The sequence below is a fragment of the Stegostoma tigrinum genome, chromosome 11 (assembly GCF_030684315.1).
Source record: "Stegostoma tigrinum isolate sSteTig4 chromosome 11, sSteTig4.hap1, whole genome shotgun sequence".
Classification (NCBI taxonomy): Eukaryota; Metazoa; Chordata; class Chondrichthyes; order Orectolobiformes; family Stegostomatidae; genus Stegostoma; species Stegostoma tigrinum.
In genome coordinates this window covers 28,746,588-28,766,975 of record NC_081364.1, presented here as the reverse complement: position 1 = coordinate 28,766,975, position 20,388 = coordinate 28,746,588, and the positions used below count along the sequence as shown (strand labels likewise).

At 41.6% G+C, this 20,388-nt stretch overlaps 1 protein-coding gene across 6 annotated transcripts in view; it reads left to right on the top strand.

Annotated features, from left to right (window-relative positions):
* Nucleotides 1-20,388, top strand: part of fgd (faciogenital dysplasia) — a 227,545-nt gene that overhangs the window by 158,395 nt on the left and 48,762 nt on the right. For all 6 annotated transcript variants that reach the window (XM_059649869.1, XM_059649874.1, XM_059649873.1 and 3 more), the window contains 2 exons: nucleotides 8,496-8,585; nucleotides 11,701-11,837. In XM_059649869.1, coding sequence (XP_059505852.1) covers nucleotides 8,496-8,585; nucleotides 11,701-11,837 — 227 coding nt within the window. The remainder of the gene's footprint in view (nucleotides 1-8,495; nucleotides 8,586-11,700; nucleotides 11,838-20,388) is intronic.

Genomic DNA, 20,388 nt, shown 5'->3' with positions numbered 1-20,388 from the left:
ACTTCTTTCACTGGGGCTGAGGAGTTTGAGAGGTGACCAGACAGAAGTTTATAAAATAATGAGAGATACAGGTAGAGTTGATGGTAGTTATCTTTTCACTAGGATGGGGGATTTCAAGATTAGGGGGTATGTTTTTAAGGTGAGAGGAGAGAGATTTAAAAAAAGACATGAGGCAAATGTTTTACACAGGGTGGTTTGCATGTAGAATGGACTTCCTGATGAAGTGTTAGGCTAGGAGCAGGCAGGTGGGACTAGTTAAATTTGGGATTGTGTTCAGCATGGACTGGTTGGACTGAAGGGTCTGTTTCCATCCTGCATGACTCTGACCCAATAGATGACAGGAAACCAAGTCAACTTGGATCCAAAACAATTGGCAAGACGGAATCAAAGATTTTTCTTTGCGGATGGTTATTAACACGTTGGTCTTACAGCTCCTTCCACACATCAGTCACGCTTGTGCCCCTTTATATCTATCCACTTATTATATTCATCAATTAACTCCAATCACCAATTGCCTTACTATTTTAACAAGCTGTAGGTCAGTTAAGGTGCCATTTGTCATTGGCAAATGACATTGATAAGGCATTGTAGCAGGCGATTGAGATAATTATAATACAGGAGTTGGTGTCAAAAATCCTTGAAGGGGAAGTAATTTCCCACATATTTATTGGAATTATTTAAAGATTTGACAAGCAGGGCAGATAAAAGGGACTGTGTATCAGTGGTGTATTTAGATTTCTAAAAGGAGTAATGTGCTACATAAACAGCTATTGCAGAAGATGAGAACTTGTGATGTCATGGGTGATGTATTAGCATCATAGCATCATGGATAGATGATTGCCTGACTAACAGGAAATAGTGAGTGAAGATAAATGGATCATTTTCAGGTTTAGACGTTGCTGTATTGGGGTGCCACAGGTCAAAAATAGATCAGAATTAAATGAAGCTCAATGTAAATAGGTTGAATGAAGCGATTGAGTGTATAGTAGCCAAATTTGCTGCTGATGCCAAAATAGGTAAGAAAGCAAATTGTAAAGAGATGTAGTTAGGTCAAGTGGACAAAAAAAAGGCAGATGGACTACAATGTGGGGAAATGTTACCCATTTGGGGGGAAAAACAAGAAAGTAAAATATTGTATGGGTAGAGAGAGACTAGGCTGTTGCACTACAGAGGCACTTTTGGCACTCCTTTGTGTATGTCCTGTTATGGAGTTCTGTTCTCTTTACTAAAAGGACACTATATTTGCATTGGTAGCGGTTCAGAATTTTCACAGCTGATTTCATTAGCTTCAGGACATGGTCGAGCAGTTCGCAACAAACAACTGCACCTCCCAGTCGCAAACCATTTCCACTCCCCCTCCCATTCTCTTGATGACATGTCCATCATGGGCCTCCTGCACTGCCACAATGATGCCACCCGAAGGTTGCAGGAACAGCAACTCATATTCCGCCTGGGAACCCTGCAGCCATATGGTATCAATGTGGACTTCACCAGTTTCAAAATCTCCCCTTCCCCCACTGCATCCCTAAACCAGCCCAGTTCATCCCCTCCCCCCACTGCACCACACAACCAGCCCAGCTCTTCCCCCCCCCCACCCACTGCATCCCAAAACCAGTCCAACCTGTCTCTGCCTCCCTAACCGGTTCTTCCTCTCACCCATCCCTTCCTCCCACCCCAAGCCGCACCCCCAGCTACCTACTAACCTCATCCCACCTCCTTGACCTGTCCGTCTTCCCTGGACTGACCTATCCCCTCCCTACCTCCCCACCCACACCTTCTCCACCTATCTTCTTTACTCTCCATCTTCGGTCCGCCTCCCCCCCTCTCCCTATTTATTCCAGTTCCCTCCCCCCATCCCCCTCTCTGATGAAGGGTCTAGGCCCGAAACGTCAGCTTTTGTGCTCCTGAGATGCTGCTTGGCCTGCTGTGTTCATCCAGCCTCACATTTTATTATCTTGATTTCATTAGCTGGTAGCTTCTGACAGAATGTTTAACAGATTGGGCCTGTGCTTCTTGGAATTTAGATGAACGAGTGGTGATCTTGTTGAAATGTGAGAATTCTAAGTGTGCTTACCAGGTAAATACTGTGCATCTTTTTGTGTGGTAATCTCAAATAAGGATCTTACCATTTAAAGCTAAGACAAGGAGCACCCCCACTTCTCTTCCATGGTGAGCAGTGAAGCTCGGTCATTGAATATATCCTAGGCTGAGTTAGACAAATTTTTGTTCAAAAAAGGAGTTAAGGGTTTGAGGGAACAGTCAGGAAAGTGGGGTTAATGAATCTTTTTTGTTTGAGAAAAGTCTGTCTCATTGGCATGCTAATTCACAGGTGTTTGTGTAGCATAGCATTTGTAACCTGCAATCCTCCTCAATATGCCATAAGCAACTTGCTCAGTGTGAAATGCTGGTCATTGTACTGCCTCTAGGGTGTTTCTCTCACTCAGAATGGAGCTGTTTTATTGATGGGAGAAACAGCAAAGGGACCTTGGGGTGTATATACACAAATTCTTCAAGACAATAGAGTGAGTTGATAAAGATTTTAAGAAAGTGCTTGGGATGTCGGGCAATGTGAACAGGGGCATAGAAGCACAAGTATACCAACTCTTTATGAAATAGTTAGACCTTGGCTAGAATATTGCATACAAGTGTGGACATCACATTTTAGACAAATGCCAGGCCTTTTATTTTAATGGCTGATGGCTGTTGATACAGAAGATCTTTATCAGGATGATACTAGAGATGAAGATTTCAGACATGAGGTGATTGGAGAAGCTGGAATTTTCTTCCCATTGAGCAGAGATGGTCAAGGAGAGGCTTAAGGAGGTCTCAATGTTGAGAGATTTTGATAGAGCAAGTAAAAAGAAGCTGCTTCCCCAACATGCAGATTAGTAACCAGTGATCATGGCTTTAAAATATCTGGCAAGAGAACAAGAGGGAAATGAAAATTTCAAATAGGAAGTTAAGGGAAGGAACGCAATACTTGATTTAGATTTCATAGAAACTTTGGCAAGACAACTTTACATGTATTGAAAGAGCAGGCAACCTCCATCGTGTTGTGTGGTACTATCACTGTGCTAAATGGGACAGACTTTGCATAGATTTAGCAACTCGAGACTGGGCTTCCATGAGGCGCTGTGGGCCATCAACAGCAGCAAAATTGTACTCCAACACAACCTGTAACCTCATGGTCTGGCATATCCCCCAATCAACCATAACCACCAAGCCAGGGGATCAACCCTGCTTCAATGAAGAGTGCAGGAGGGCCTGCCAGGAGCAGCGCCAGGCATACCGGAAGATGAGCCACCAAACAGGACAACTTGCATGCCAAACAGCATAAGCAACAAGTGATAGAGCTAAGCGATCCCACAACCAATGGATCAGATCTAAGCTCTACAGCTCTGCCACATCCCATTGTGAATGGTGGTGGATAATTAAACAACTCACTGGAGGAGGAGGCTCCACAAGTATCCCCATCCTCAATGATGGAAGAGCCCAGCACATCAGTGCAAAAAATAAGGCTGAAGCATTTGCAGCAATCTTCAGCCAGAAATGCTGAGTGGAAGATCCATCTCGGTCTCCTCCAGTGGTCCCCAGCATTACAGATTCCAGTCTTCAGCCAATTCAATTCGCTCCACATGATATCAAGAAACGGATGGAGACACTGGATACTGCAAAGGCTACTGTCCCTGACAACATTCCAGCAATAGTACTGAAGATTTGTGCTCCAGAACTTGCCGCTCCTCTAGCCAAGCTGTTGCAGTACAGTTACAACACTGGTATATACCCGACAATGTGGAAAATTGCCCAAGTATGTCCTGTACATAAAAAGCAGGACAGTTACAATCCGGCCAATTACCGTTCCATCAGTCTGCTCTCGATCATCAGTAAAGTGATGGAAAGTGTCATCAACAGTGCTATCAAGCAGTACCTGCTCAGTGATGCCAGTTTGGGTTCTGCCAGGGCCACTCAGCTTCTAATCTCATTCCAACCTTGGTTCAAACATGGACAAAAGAGCTGAACTCCAGAGGTGAGTGTGCCAGCCCTTGGCATCAAGGAGCCCTAGCAAAACTGGAATCAATGGGTATCAGGGGCAAACACTCTGGTGGTTGGAGTCATACCTGACGCATCGGAAGATAGTCGTGCTTGTGGGAGGTCAATCATCTCTTCTACAGGACATCTCTGCAGAAATTCCTCGGCAGTGTCCTAGGCCCAAACATCGTCAACTGCTTCATCAATGACCTTCCCTCCATCATAAGGTCAGAAGTGGAGATGTTCGACAATGTTCAGCAACATTCGCGACGACTCAGATGCTGAAGCAGTCCATGTTCACATGCAACAAGATCTGGACAATATCCAGCTTGGGCTGACAAGTGGCAAATGACATTCGTGCCACACAAATGCCAGGCTATGACCATCACCAATAAGGGACAATCTCACCACTGTCCCTTGACATTCAATGGTGTTACCATCACTGAATTCCCTCATTATCAACATCCTGTGGGTTATCATTGACCAGAAACTCACCTGGACTCACCACATCAACAAAGTGGCTACAAGAGCAGGCCAGAAGCTGGGAATTCTGAGGCAAGTAACTCACCCAAGCCTTTCCACCATCTACAAGGCACAAGTCAGGAGTGTGATGGAATACTCCCCACTTGCCTGGATGAGTGCAGCCCCAACAACACTCCAGAAGCTTGACACCATCCAGGAGAAAGCAGCCCGCTTGATTTGGCACTACATCCACAAGCATTCACTCCCTACACCACCGATGCTCAGTAGCAGCAGTGTGCCCTATCTACAAGATGCACTGCAGAGATTCACCAAAGATCCTCAGACAGCACCTTCCAAACCCACGACCACTTCCATCTCAAAGGACAAGGGCAGCAGATATATGGGAACACCATCACCTCCAACCTCCTGTCCAAATCACTCACCATCCTGATTTGAAAATATACTGCCGAGCCTTCACTGTCACTGGGTCAAAATCCTGGAATACCCTCCCTAATAGCATTGTGGGGTCAACCCACAGCAGGAGGACTGCAGTGATTCAAGAAGGCAGCTCCCCACCACCTTCTCAAGTGCAACTAAGGATGGGCAAGAAATGCTGGCCAGCTGGCAATGCCCACATCTCCACAAATGAATAAAAAAAACAGGATTGTGGGATAAAGGCTAGGATGCGGCTCTTGACTAGACATTTGTTTCTAAGAGCTGGCCATATTTGCAATGGGCTAAATGACACCCTCCTGCGCTTTGCCCAGCGACCGTTGAATCAGAGAATCAATCAGCTTAGTTATAGTGAGTGCAGGATTGAGCTCATGCTTTTCTTATTTGATTTGCTTGTCATCTCTTGTGAATTAGTTTCACATCCTGCTGTGGAGTGAGTAACACAGCCAAGAATACTGAGAATTGTGTTTTGGAAATAATATATCTAATAAACCACACAAATCTTTTGGCTCGTGTTACAACCACGTTAGGTGTGCACTCTTTCTCCTAGTTCAAATGGTCCACAGATCACAATATAAATTATAAAAAAAAGTTTACCCAAATCCTGATCAGGTCAATTGATTGTTTTCTACATATTAGACTTCAAATAATCAGCCAGATTTCTTTTGTAAACACAAATTTATTGATTTATGAAAAGCTATGATGTGAAGAAGTAGAATTGGTTCCCATAATTTGAGATATGAAAATATAAATGCTTACTACTCTAGATAACCCAAAGCACAATCTCTGAATAACGCTTCAGTTAAGCAGAGCAAAACACATTTCTCACTGCAGAGATTCAGTTTAAAACAAGAAAACAAATATCCATTATGAAGCCAAAAAGGATAAGGCTTGGAATATTCTGAATTCTGTCGATCTGGAGGTCTTGCATATGTGGTCAGTCCATTAATTGTGCATGTTTATCAGTCAGGTTTTGGCAAACAAAGCTTGCTTAGGAAATGCAATAGAACATAGAACATAGAACATAGAACAGTACAGCACAGAACAGGCCCTTCAGCCCACAATGTTGTGCCGACCATTGATCCTCATGTATGCACCCTCAAATTTCTGTGACCATATACATGTCCAGCAGTCTCTTAAATGACCCCAATGACCTTGCTTCCACAACTGCTGCTGGCAACGCATTCCATGCTCTCACAACTCTCTGCGTAAAGAACCTGCCTCTGACATCCCCTCTATACTTTCCACCAACCAGCTTAAAACTATGACCCCTCGTGCTAGCCATTTCTGCCCTGGGAAATAGTCTCTGGCTATCAACTCTATCTATGCCTCTCATTATCTTGTATACCTCAATTAGGTCCCCTCTCCTCCTCCTTTTCTCCAATGAAGAGAGACCGAGCTCAGTCAACCTCTCTTCATAAGATAAGCCCTCCAGTCCAGGCAGCATCCTGGTAAACCTCCTCTGAACCCTCTCCAAAGCATCCACATCTTTCCTATAATAGGGCGCCCAGAACTGGGCGCAGTATTCCAAGTGCGGTCTAACCAAAGTTTTATAGAGCTGCAACGAGATCTCACGACTCTTAAACTCAATCCCCCTGTTAATGAAAGCCAAAACACCATATGCTTTCTTAACAACCCTGTCCACTTGGGTGGCCATTTTAAGGGATCTGTGTATCTGCACACCAAGATCCCTCTGTTCCTCCACGCTGCCAAGAATCCTATCCTTAATCCTGTACTCAGCTTTCAAATTCGACCTTCCAAAATGCATCACCTCGCATTTATCCAGGTTGAACTCCATCTGCCACCTCTCAGCCCATCTCTGCATCCTGTCAATGTCCCGCTGCAGCCTACAACAGCCCTCTACACTGTCAACGACACCTCCGACCTTTGTGTCATCTGCAAACTTGCTGACTCATCCTTCAATCCCCTCATCCAAGTCATTAATAAAAATTACAAACAGTAGGGGCCCAAGGACAGAGCCCTGTGGAACCCCACTCAGCACTGACTTCCAGGCAGAATATTTTCCTTCAACTACCACTCGCTGTCTTCTGTTGGCCAGCCAATTCTGTATCCAAGCAGCTAAGTTCCCCTGTATCCCATTCCTCCTGACCGTCTGAATGAGCCTATCATGGGGAACCTTATCAAATGCCTTACTGAAGTCCATATACACCACATCCACAGCTCGACCCTCATCAACTTTTCTAGTCACATCCTCAAAAAACTCTAAGGTTTGTAAGGCATGACAAATATTGAGAAGTTTTTTTTCAGTTGCAGTCCTTCAGAAAAACAAAAACATTTCACACTGAATTTCACTCCTGCCACAAGCAGGAGACTGAAGCTGGGAAGCTTGTGCTGATCAGGCTTTTCCCCACCTAACTCCAAAACACACAATCCCAGCATCCAAATACTGTTCAAATAGGTCAGCCATTAAACCATCTGGTATTTTGTCCTGAAGTGAGTTAAAGCAACTATCAAAGATCCCTGGTTGCATGACTTCCAATAACCTTTCATATAAAGAAAAGGCTCCAGTGTTTTTTCAAAATCTGTTTTTAAAAAATCCAGGCTTCTTCATAATCCTTCCGACTCAAGTTCTCAAAGAAGAAATTAAATATGAAGCCACTCGTTACACTGATCTTGTGTTTATTATCATTGTGAAGTCAACAGTGTCACAAAATGTCTCCCTTGCTTAATTATCCTTTTGCAAGAGAAAAGAAATGACAACTCATAATTATAGTTTATTTTATCACAATCTGAATTATCTAAAATATGCAAGTTTTCTGCTCAGCTCAAACCTTTTGGAAAATTATTCATTATTTTGTTTACCAGTATCATTTAGACATGACAACATGGCAATAAAAGAATATTTTCAGATGTCCTCGATATATTATTTTGACATAATTTCATACTAACAGAATTGTGTTTAATTGAGTTTTGTAAGCCTTATTCCTGATTGGTTGTGAAAGACATCTGCAGCTATTTTAACCTTAAAATCTGTGGATGCATTGACCCAGAAGCATGGCTATGCAGTTGGAACTGGCCGGAATCCTGGAAGTGAATTGTAACACAGGAGAGCTGTTCAAGCAAGGAATAAGGAGGTGCTATATATGTGTGGCTGTTAACCGTTCAGGGAACAGGCTGATGGTTGGGACAGATTGGGATTGTAAAGAGCTCACGGAACAAAGTAAAGCAGAAATTGGAACAAAGAGGAGCTGGCATGGTTTGAGTTTACTTCAAGAGGAAAAAAAATGCATGTTTGAGTTTGGTTCTGCACTTTATCCTACTGATTTCCTTTCAATATCAAACACGTTAACTGCTGCAATCTATTACCTATGACGTGATCTGCAATGCATATTAAAATCATAATTGGAAAAGAAAGTTAATAACTGTAATGCATTCTTTTGAAGCTGATGGTTTTTCACAATTCTGAGTTCTGTTCAATAAAATGGTTCACTAGTTTTAATTTAATCTCATATATTTCACATCATGACTGTGATTATTGAAAACATTTATCACAAATTAGAATTGTAAACTTGATATTTATTTCTTTTTAGTGCACAGAGCCACAGAAGTTGTACAATATTGCAAATGAGCTCCTTGTCACAGAAGAGGCCTATGTGAAAAGGCTTCACCTTCTGGATCAGGTAATGCAACTATTATGTAGATTCCACTTGTAGTGAAATATATTTTTAAATACTTATTTGCTTGTTCACTGATAAAGTATTAAGGTTTATTGAAGTTTGTTATCTGAATTTCAAGCAGATGCTTTTTAAAACAACTAAGGATTGTCACAGAATAGGAAATATGTGGGAGGGCCAAATGAAGGTATATGCTTCTATAAAGCAGAGAAAGCAACTCTGAAGTTACCAGAAACAAAAACAAAGTTGCTGGAAAAGCTCAGCGGGTCTGGCAGCATCTGTGAAGGAAATGTCAGTTCACACTTCGGGTCCAGTGACCCTTCCTCAGAACCGACGGTGGCTGGGAAAACGTCACTTTTTGTACAGAAAAAGGTGAGGCGGATGGGTTAGGAAGTAAATGATAGGATAGAGCCTTGAGAGAGAGAAAAGCAGTTGGATAGACAGAATTGATAACAATCAGGCTGGGAGGGTGAATAGTTGTTAATGGGCACTGTTAGTGACTAATAACAGGTGGTGTGTAATGGCAGGCTGTGTGCAAACAAGGCCTGGTGTGTGGTAATAGGCTAGGACATGGGAGAGTTCAGGCCTTAAAATTACTGAACTCTATGTTGAGTCCGGAGGGCTGAAGGTCCCCAAGCGGAAAATGAGGTATTGTTCTTCCAGCTTGTGCTTAGCTTTGCTGGAACATTGCAGCAAGCCAGAGACACAGATGTTGGCCACCTAACAGGGTGGTGCATTAAAGTGGCAGGCAACGGATAGTTCAGGGTCTTTTTGTGAGTAGAACAGTCTAACGCTCAATTTCCACAGTGTAGAGGAGATCACATTGTGAGCAGTGAATGCAGTCGACTAGATTCTGGGAGGTGCAGGTGAAGTGTTGCTTCACCTGGAAGGTATGTTTGGGCTCTTGTATACTGGGGAGGGAGGAGGTAAATGGGCGGGTGTTGCATCTTCGCCAGTTACAGGGGAAGTTGCCGTAGGGCTGTGGGAAGGTGTTGGAGGTGAAGCAAGTGTGGACCAGGGTGTCCTAGAGGGAATTGTCCCAGCAGAAGGCGGACAAGTGAGGGGAGGGTAATATGTGTCTGGTGGTGGCATTTTTGCTGGAAATGGCAGAAATGGTGCCTGATGATCTTGTGGATAAGGATGCTGGTGGGATGATAGGTAAGGACAAGGGAAACCATATTGCTTATAACTTTATAACTGTGGCATTCACAAGAAAATACAACTGCATTAAACTAATGAGTAAGTTAATGTTCTACATATTATGATTGTGACTCTTGTTTAGACTTTCATAACTCTGCATAAATTAGTCTTTTAAAATAGTGCACCTTTCAGGATTTCCACTAATTATTTATTAATGATAAAGAATAAACTGGCGTTAATGCCAATGCTGTCATGTGTCCATATGCGAGCGTAAATTATCATTAACTCTTGTCACAAATATCCAGAAAAATTGAGTGCTTCTCCAGCAAATTGGGCAGATAAAAGGCAACAAATCTGTCTCTTTCCATTGTGTCTTGTCCTTCCACCCTAATCTCCTGGGAGAAGCAATCGAACAATGGTTAGTTCTTCAAAGCCCAGGGCCAATTAAAAAATTTGCAATGGAAATTTCCTCTCTTGACCTTCTCAAGCATTCAAAGCCAGATCATGAATGTAAAGTATTGAATCTATTTGTTTCAATCTAAAACATTGAATTAACCTGTTAATATTGAAACAGATTTTTTCAATGAAATTTTTTATCTTTGCTTTATCTTTTACAAACGTGGAGAACATTTGTGTATTCCATATCAATTACGGAAACTAGCTCTCTTGCCAGTGAAGCTAGTCAGCATAACAAATTAAAAACCACGTCTTGAGGGTCTAGGCCCAAAACGTCAGCTTTCCTGCTCCTAACATATTGCTTGGCCTGCTGTGTTCATCCAGCTCCACACTTTGTTATGTCTTATTTTTATTGAGCCCAGTGACCCTCCTTCAGAACAAAGACTGAACTTGAAATGTCAACTCTACTTTCCACAGATGCTGCCAGACCTGCTGAGTTTCTCCAGCAACTTTTGTTCTTGTTACAGATCTTGAGCATCTGCAGGTTTTTGTTTTATTTTTGTTTCAATTGTATGACGTTATCAGGTTATAGCAGTTGATAAATGGGAATAACATTCACTTTCTTTTTCAAATCTACTCAACAGTCTCGAAATGCGGAATGTATGTTCCTGCAATCAGATTGCTAAAAAATACAATGCATTATTAATAAGGGGAATTTAGTTGCCTAAGCCAATCTGTTATCGATGCTCCAATCCCTCTCGATAATTAACCCTGTCCTCCTATATCACTACAAACCAAATGTTTAACTGGACGGCTGGTCCTGGCTTCTTTTAATATGAACTTAAAAGTTAAAAATGGCTTGAGAATTCAAAAACATTTATTTATGTGTTTTGATGCTGTGGTGGGGTGTTGAATTCTTGTCAGCTCTTTCTGGATTTTTAAAAAATAATGCATATTAGCACATGTAACTGTGCTGCAAGTAGCGAACAAAGAATATGTCTCCACTGTTAAAGTTGTTACCAATTTAAAGATGCATTATTTGCATTTTTATGTTAGAAATGTCAACAATACTTGAAACCTTATTGAGCATCTCATCTTAAAGGCTTCATGATGTTCATGAGTTCACTGTTCATAGATATAAGTGCATGGCCATTGTGTCTGTAAAATTGGCTGTGCACATTGTGTGGAATGTGCATATGCCTTCAATTATTATGGTACATCAGCTTGCTTTTGCATCTTTTATGATGTCATCCTTCTAAATTCAATGAAGATGGATGGTTAGTGTCTGTGATTAAAACAAACCCCATATGTATACTGTGTGCCTAAAAATGCCAAGGAAGCATTTGAGTAACATCAATGGTTTAGTAAAAGTTTTTCCAAATCATTCGCTAAGGTACCATTTGAGTAGTGTTAGAAATATATTTATTCTTCTGTCACAACAGAAACGATAGCTTTTCAGATAAAATTTACCTCTGTGTTTTGTTTCACAATTTGTAAACCATTTTCTGTCAGGTAAAACAAGACATTTTCATCTGTTCCAGTCCATGCATGTCATTACACCAGTTGTCGTAACTTATTTATTTAGGTCTTTTGCACTAAATTAAGTGAAGCTGGCATTCCGCAAGATGTGATTACTGGGATATTCTCAAACATATCCTCAATCTATCGCTTTCATGGCCAATTTCTATTACCAGGATTAAAGACAAGAATTACAGAAGAATGGTGAGTAAAGGAATTTTACATGTATGAGAAATCCAAACCATGACCAATTTGGAAACAATGATGGCATGCTGCTTGCAATTAATTTTAAATGCTTCATTTTTATGTTCAACTTTTGTGTGTGTGAGACAAAAGTGACTGTTGAAAGATTTAAATATGTGAATACTGGACAAACCACATCTTTGTTCGTGTTTGGCTTGATGGACGATAATAATTTAAAGAACATGATGTGTGGAAGAACCAAAGGTAAGAAAATAAGCAACAAGACTTCCTGGATTGAATTGAAACATCGAAAGACTCTTTACTACACAAAAGTGATCAGAACAATCACAGCCTATAACAATGGAATAGGTACACTGAACAAGTAAGATAACATTTCCAAACAGTATAAGTTTCAATCAGACTTAGCACAGTTTAATCTTTTTATTTCAGATTATGCGAATTGGACAGGCCAGTCTGTTAGACCATGATCATTTCCCTCAATGTCACTTGCCCACACTACTACCATTTCCCTTGATGTCATCAGTCTCCATAAATCTGTCTTTTTCTGTCCTGTACATGTACTCATGAGCTTTCACAGCCGTCTGGAGAGATAATTCTAAGGATTCAAAAAATCAAAATGAATACATTTGTCTTCATCTTGGTTTTAAATGATCTATTCTTCATCCTGAGACATCTATTAATTTTAGCTTCTTCACCTTCACTCTGGCTTTTAAACATACTTGTGTTTTGGTAAAGATTTCCTCTTAACCCCAACTGATATAACATCCAGATCCAAGTACAGGAATTGCTGACAATCAGGCCACAACTCACCACATGCACAGACAGTAGCTTTTGATGTCTGTTCTATGGCTTCTTTCTTTACAGATCTACTTGGTGCTACCCAGTTCTCTAGAATCCCTGTCTTTGTGTTCAACATACAGAATTGGGTTGTTTGGATGTTGGTAACTGTTCTTCTCTCTCAAAGTTTTTGCCTTAAAAAGCCACCAGTATTTAATTAGAGTGTATCTCCAACCTCTGCATTTTTTTCCCATCATAAGCTCAGGGTTTTCCTCCTTCAGGACACCTGTCATCTAGGTCAAAATTTAATGCATTGGTTTACCAGCATGCGCACAGGTTATTACAAAGCCAATTGAAAGTAAACAGCTTATTCTCCAAGCTGCACCAAAATTCTACAGATTAACCTTTACCACAACCCACATTAAAGAAATTTGCAACAAATTACACACTTTCTGATTTGTAAAAATCATTTGTAATGTACAAAATTGTTTCAAAGAACATATTTAACAGGGTCAAGCAATGTTTAGTATTATACACGTCCAATCTTTAACATGTTTGTATAGTACATATGTAAATCACCTAGATATGAAAATAAATAGAGAAAAACTTTAAACCTGACTTTAGTCTGTTATGTGGTTTATACAATCAAAGTTATTTTTATTTCTTATGCATAACATGTGGGCTTTACTGGCTGGGCCAGCTTTTATTGTCCATCCAAAATTGCCTTTGAGTAGGTGGTGCTGGCTACTTTGAACAGCTGCAGTCCATTTCATGTTAGGACTTTGCAATTCTATTCTGGAATGAGTTCCAAGATTTTGGCCCACTGCCCTGAATGTATTTCTGAGACAGGATGGTGAGCAACTTGCAAGGGACGTGGGGGTGATGGTTTTTCTCGTCTATCTGCTGCGCTTGTGCTTCTAGATAACAGAGGTGGTGAAGTTGGGAGGTCCTCTGGGGATCTTTGGTGAATTTCTGCAGTGCATCTTCAAGATGGAGCACACTGCTGCAACTGAGCAACAATGGTGGAATGACTGAATGTAGTTCAAATCAGTTAGGCTGCTTTTTCCTGAATGGTGTCAAGTTTTTTGAGCGTTGTTGGAGCTGCACCCATCTAGAGAAGTGGGGATTATTCCGTTACTGTTCTGACTTGTGTTTGTAGATGGTGGACAAGCTTTAGGAAGTTACATGCTGCAGAATTCTGAGCCTCTGACTTTGCCTTTGTCACATGTAAGTTAGTCCAGTTCACTGTCTGGTCAATAGTAACCAAGGATATTAATAGTTGGAGATTCAGTAATGGTAATATCATTGAATGTCAAGGGGCGATGGTTAGATTCTCCCTTCTTGTAGATGATTTTTGTCAGTCATTATTTGTTATGTGTGGTGTGACTGTTACTTGCCTCTTGTCAGCCCAGGCTTGAATGTTCATGTCTTGCTGCTTTTAGACATTGATCACTTTTGTATCTGATGAGTTGCAGCTAATGCATGCACTGTGAAATTGTCAGTGGGCATCCCCACCTCTGCTGTTATGAAGAAAGGAAGATCATTGATGAAGCAGCTGAAGATGGGTCGTCTAGAATGCTACCTTGAGGAACTCCTCAGAGATGTCCTGAAACTGATTTTACTGACCTCCAACAACCACAACCATCTTCACTGTGCTAAGTATGACTCTAGTCAACAGTGAATTTTGCACTAATTCCCAATGACTGCAGTTTTGCTATGCGCTCTGATACACATTGAGCCTGAACGTCAAGGGATGTCACTCTCTCCTCACCTCTGGAATTCAGCTCTTTGTCCATGTTTGAAACAGGGCTGTAATGGGCTCAAGATCTGAGTGGCCCAAGCAGAACCCAAACCGGGTCTCAGTGAGCAATTTGTCACTGAGCAGGTGCTGCTTGATAGCACTGTTTATGATTGAGAGTATACTGGGGTGATAGTTGGCTGCGTTGGATTTGTCCTGCTTATTGTGCGCAGGACATACTTGGGCAATCTTCCACATTGTTGGTAGATGCAAATGTTATAGCTAGTAACACTTTTAGCTACGGTTCTGGAGCTAATCATCAGTACTATTACCAGAGTTATGTCAGGGTCCATTACCTTTGCAACATTAAGTACTTCCTGCCAATTTTGATATCCTGTAGATTAATTGATCTTATTATTGTCACATGTACTGAGAACAGTGTTTTTTGGAGTGCTATACAGGCAAATTGTACCATACAAAGCACATCAGGATAGCAGAACAGAGCGCAGAATACAGTGTTGCAGCTGCAGAGAATGTGGAGTGAATTGAATTGACTGAAGATCTGCATCTGTGATGCTGGTGACCTCCACAGGAGACCAAGACAGCTCATTCACTCAGCACTTCTGCCTACAAAGTTTGATAATGCTTCAGCCTTATCTTCTGGCTAAGAAAATAATTGTTTATTGAATGACATCGCTAAATATCAATTTAAGAATTTTACAAGATGGAAGGAAACTATTTGAGAATTACACTATTTGTGGTTCAACAGTGAATACCCACTGGGTACTAAAAGGTACAAATTGAAATTTGTTCTACAGGAACAAGTCAGCTACAATAAAGAAGGCAGCTCTCAAGGTAGTAAACTTTGATATTTGGTCCACGTGTTTCTACTTGCTTGATTTATTTTAAGGTTCAAAAATCCTTTCAGTTGTAGTACCCTGTAGTATTTGACTTGAGAGTTCAGTCTATGGCTTGAGATTGTATATCACCTTGTATGTGTGCTTATTGGATTAATCAGTGCTAATCATAGAATCTTAGAAAAGTACAGAACAGGAGATGTTCATTGGCTCAGTCTGCCTGTACCTGCCATTTGAATTATCCAACTTAGCCCCATACCCTATTGTATTCCTCGTAACCCTGCAGATTTGTCATTTTCAGATAAGAGCTGCTCCTTTCTGAACTTCGTATGGCATCTGTTTCTACCACCAATTCATGAGACATATTCCAGAGCTTTTAAAAAGCTTCTTATTGTACTGCTAATTCTCTCCTTAATTATTTTAAAATTGAGACCCGATTCCTGCAGAAGAAATAATTGTCGGTTCTTGCTCTATCAAAACCCTTACTATTTGAATGTCCCTGTTAGTTTCTTCTAACTTCCTCAGCTGTAAGGAGAACAATCCCATCATCACTCCTAGGCCAGGACATTGTGTTTTTGAACAGATTGAATATACAATCCAGGCTAACATTTTGTGATCTAATAGATGGCAAGAACAGCAGACGCTGGAGTCAGAGAAGACACGGTGTGGGAGCTGGAGGAACACAGGCCTCTGGAGGGCATTTCGATCACCAGGGCAAGGGCGGGGTGGGGGTTTGAGTGGTGGTGGTGGAATGTTAAGGCCTTCAACCACACCTCCTGCACTTCCCACTCCTCTGCCCTCGCACTCCCTCCCCCCAACAAAAATAAAGACAGAATCAGGTGGCACGGTGGCTCAGTGGTTAGCACTGCAGCCTCACAGCGCCAGGGACCCGTGTTCGATTCCAGCCTCGGGCAACTGTCTGTGTGGAGTTTGCACATTCTCCCCGTGTCTGTGTGGGTTTCCTCTGGATGCTCCGGTTTCCTCCCACAGTCCAAAGATGTGCAGGCTAGGTGGATCGGCCATGCTAAATTGCCCATAGTGTTCAGGGATGTGGGGGTTATAGGGGGATGGGTCTGGGTGGGATGCTTCAAGGGGCGGTGTGGACTTGTTGGGCCGAAGGGTCTGTTTCCACACTGTAAGGAATCTAATCTAACAAAAAAAAATCTAATCCCCCTTGACCTCACATACCACCCCACCGACCTCCACATCCAGTGTATCATTCTCCACCACTTCCACCGTCTACAATCCGATCCCACAACCAAAGAGATGTTTCTCTCCCCACCCCTATCTGCCTTCTGGAGGGACTGCTCTCTCCGTGACTCCCTCGTCTGCTCCACATTCCCCACTAACCCCACCATCCCCACCATAGCAGGATGTGCTATGCCTGCCCCTACAGGACCTCCTTCACCTCCATTCAAGGCCCAAAACAAACCTTGCACATCAGACAGGGGGTCACCTGTACAACCCGTTAACGTGGTCTACTGTATCTACTGCTTCTGATGTGGCCTCCTCTACATCTTGGTGAGACCAAGCATAGATTTGGAGACATTTCGTAGACCATCTGTGCTCTGTACGTGACAAGCGACAACACCTTCCAGTTGCCAACCTTTTCAACGCCCCCTTCCACTCCCTGGGTGATATGTCCTCCTGGGTCTCCTTCAGTGTCAGAATGACACCACCTACAAACTGGAGGAACACCACCTCCTATTTTGCCTCAGGATCCTACAGCCTGGTGGCTTAAACATGGAATTCACCAGTTTTAAAACCCTCCCACCCCTGGCCTCCTCCATGTCCAACCCTCCCTCTCAGCCCTGTCTCCTCGACCCGACACAACCTACCCATCTTCTCTCCCACCTATCTGCCTCTCCCATCTCACTGACCAATCCCCACCACTCCCTACCTGCACTCGCTTATCACCATCCCACCTACCTTCCCTCGCTCCCCTCTCTCTATTTATTTCCCTTCTCCCTTCTGAAGAAGGGTCCCCATCCAAAAAGTCAACTTTCCTGTTCCTCTGCTGCCTGGCCTGCTATATTTTAATAGATACTGTTTTGTCTGAGCTACCATCATTAAGATAAGGCAATAATCAAGATGCTGTTAGTGCAGGGAGTTGTTCCAACCCATGGAACTATTTCCAAAATAAAGGGCTCCAATGTTTTAAGCAATATATTTCCTTCTGTGATTTCACAAAAGCAGATGATTAAAGAGCTCATTACTGGGTGAGGATGGTTGCTGCCTTTAACATGCATTGTGCAATTGAAAGAATCTGAGTAATATAAAAGGAGCGGCTTTTCTATTGCCAGGTGCAATGCACACTTCTTGATAAATTGCAATGGAAAAGTGCATCTTAAACTATCTGAATTTGACTAATGTAGTCAGTTCATATTAGCTGGTGTTTATCTCTCAGATTCTTGTGCTTTGTAAGTCCCACACAGGTTTGTGAATTGAAACCACACTGATTCATCAGTAATGTGTGAAGTTTTAAGTATATGTGCCGAAAACAGGAATTCAGTGATTCCTTTGCTATTGAAAATGAGCAAGTTAAATGAGAAATAGTATGTTTTTCTTTCTTGCAAAATGGCTTGAGCTGATAAACCCGAAAGTCTAAAGGTTTCACAGCCTGCACATTCATCGTTTTTGAAGGCAAATGTGTCAACATTGGCATCATGATTGTTTGTACAGTGTGGAAGAAAGATATACATTGTTATAGGATGACTGGTTGTAGAAACTGATGATTTAATGCACAAGTTAGAAGGGTTTTATCATTTGTTTTAACAGTGAACAACCTAAAGTAAACCTGGCTTTTCAACACTGATTTTTGTTGAAAATTTATTCAATTAAGCATTTTATCAACAATAATTGCAGACATTTTAGTCCAGTCACTTCTGGTGCTGTTTAAGTGGTATTTTGCACCGAATAGTGTTCAATGGCTCTTAAGGAGCAATAGGAAAATGCAATATTTTAACTCTTCCATAACAGTGTCTGTCTCCTTGGCTCAGAATATGCAGACAAATTATTGTAATTCCATATCATCAACAACCAGTTGTTTTCTTCTTGAATGTATATGATTTTAATTAGGTTGTATTGTTCTCTGGAACGCAATAGAATATTGGCTCAGATCTTCTAGTCAGCATCATGGTGTATCAGCCTGCTCTAGACTGCCATTTAAATCATTCACTTCACATTTTGTTTAAGAAGCAAAGCAGCCTGTTACTGCAGGCACAGCCATCCTCCTCCTGGCTGATTCAAGGAGTCTGCCTGAGCTTCACAGAATGCACCAGGCCACCTCAGCCAAAGAGGTCAGGTGTGAAACCAATAGCCTGCCATGAGGGATATTCCAATGGGCAAACACCCACCCTAAAACTGCTCCCACCAACTCCACTGAGGCAGTGATTGACAGCTTAACCCCTCACAGGTGTAATGCCATGCAATGTACGTTTCTCCCAGGATGCAAACAATAGTGCCCAGGAGTCTGATCTCCCTTTCAGGAAAAGGTCATGACCATAGATGAATAAAGATGCAACCATTTGGAGGGTAACCAGGGATTAGATGGAAGTTGATGGGGACAGTTCAGAAGCAGGGTTCCAGTTGTCTCTTCAGTAGGAAGATAGGATCAGGATTAAGCCATTTGCCATTTGTGCTGTTGAGTCCATTCTGCTATTCAGTTAGAGCATGGCTCCTAGCTTGGTTCACTCTTTTGTTCCCGTAATCCCCAAGTATCCTTACCTACCAAAAATTTATCAGCTGTGAAATGTTCAATTCGCATAGTCGGGATATCTTTTGGGGAGAAATTTCTTCAGATTTCCACAAGCATCTGTATGTAAGGGGTACTCCTGTCATCACACTGAATGGCCTGGCTTTAATTTTAGTGTTGTATCTTCATATGCTGGATTCCCTTGTAACAGAAAGAGGGTTTTCCCACTAACTTATCAAAGTAATGAATTAACCAATATAAAGCCAAATCCCGGAATAAAATTAGCAACACTAGAGAGAGACCTAAATTTTGTTCTACTTTAATCATGGAGGTCAGTTACGAATACATTCATAAGAATCTGCCGGTGCACTTTTAATACGATAAGATGAATGTACTACATTACACACGACAAAATGGATGTAAAGATTTCATCACAGACATGAGAAAAGGATTCAAACACACACTGTAATTTTCATCCCGGTGACATCTGTAGAAACACAGAGTGGTTTGATAAACAATGCTGGAAAAAGTTAAAGAAGAAAGAGGATAGAGAATGGAATGCTAATACACAAAAGATGTAACTTGCAAAGAAAAATCCAGGATTTGGAGAAAGCGCTCTCAATTAAGTATAACAACACAATTAAAGCTGAACCAAGCATTGCATTAACAAAAGTACATTTTGTGCAGAAGGCTGAAAGCTTTGCAAACAAAATGGATGTTGACAACTTTACACTTCAACCACAAAAACCATCCACTGCTAAATTGCAACACAATGTCATCCACAAACATTCAATAAGTCAGACATTGTGTGATTATTTTCAGGAGGCCGCGAAGACAAGCGAGAAAGCATTTGAGTTATTGGACCAACTTTTCGATCTTGTAGCAAAAGTGCAGTTCTCAAGAAAGAAGCAACTATCTTTGGAAGCTATTTACAAAAGTGACAATTACACGTGGTTACCACTGTTTCAGACAGTTCTATTGTATTTGATTGTGAACAGTCTTTTTAAGGATTGTGCACATATTTTAAAAAAATCATTACCGCACAACATGTGACAGATAATAATGCAGACATATGTACACGACATCTGGTGTTGCACCATTTTGGATCAATGCTGATAATGTTTACATGCACCCGCATGGGCCGACAGAAATGGAGAACGCTGTTCTCTGATCTAAACACCATTGGCCAAATGTGGATGATCTTTCAGTTCAACGTGTTGTACTCCATATGTCATAGTATTGTTCATTCAACTAACCTGTGAAGAAACAATTACATTGACACTGCAGTGTGTTCAGTGGGGCAGGGACTGGAGTGAATTGCTAAGGCAACTGGCTTATCACCCTTGTGGCAAATTATGGGAGGCTAGAGGACCAGCCTTGAGCACTTGAGTAAGTACCCTAGATAGCTGAAATACTGACTTATTTGAGTTATGTAGTGAAAGGGTAACAGTTATGTGGTTAATTCAAAAACAGAAAAAGTAAATG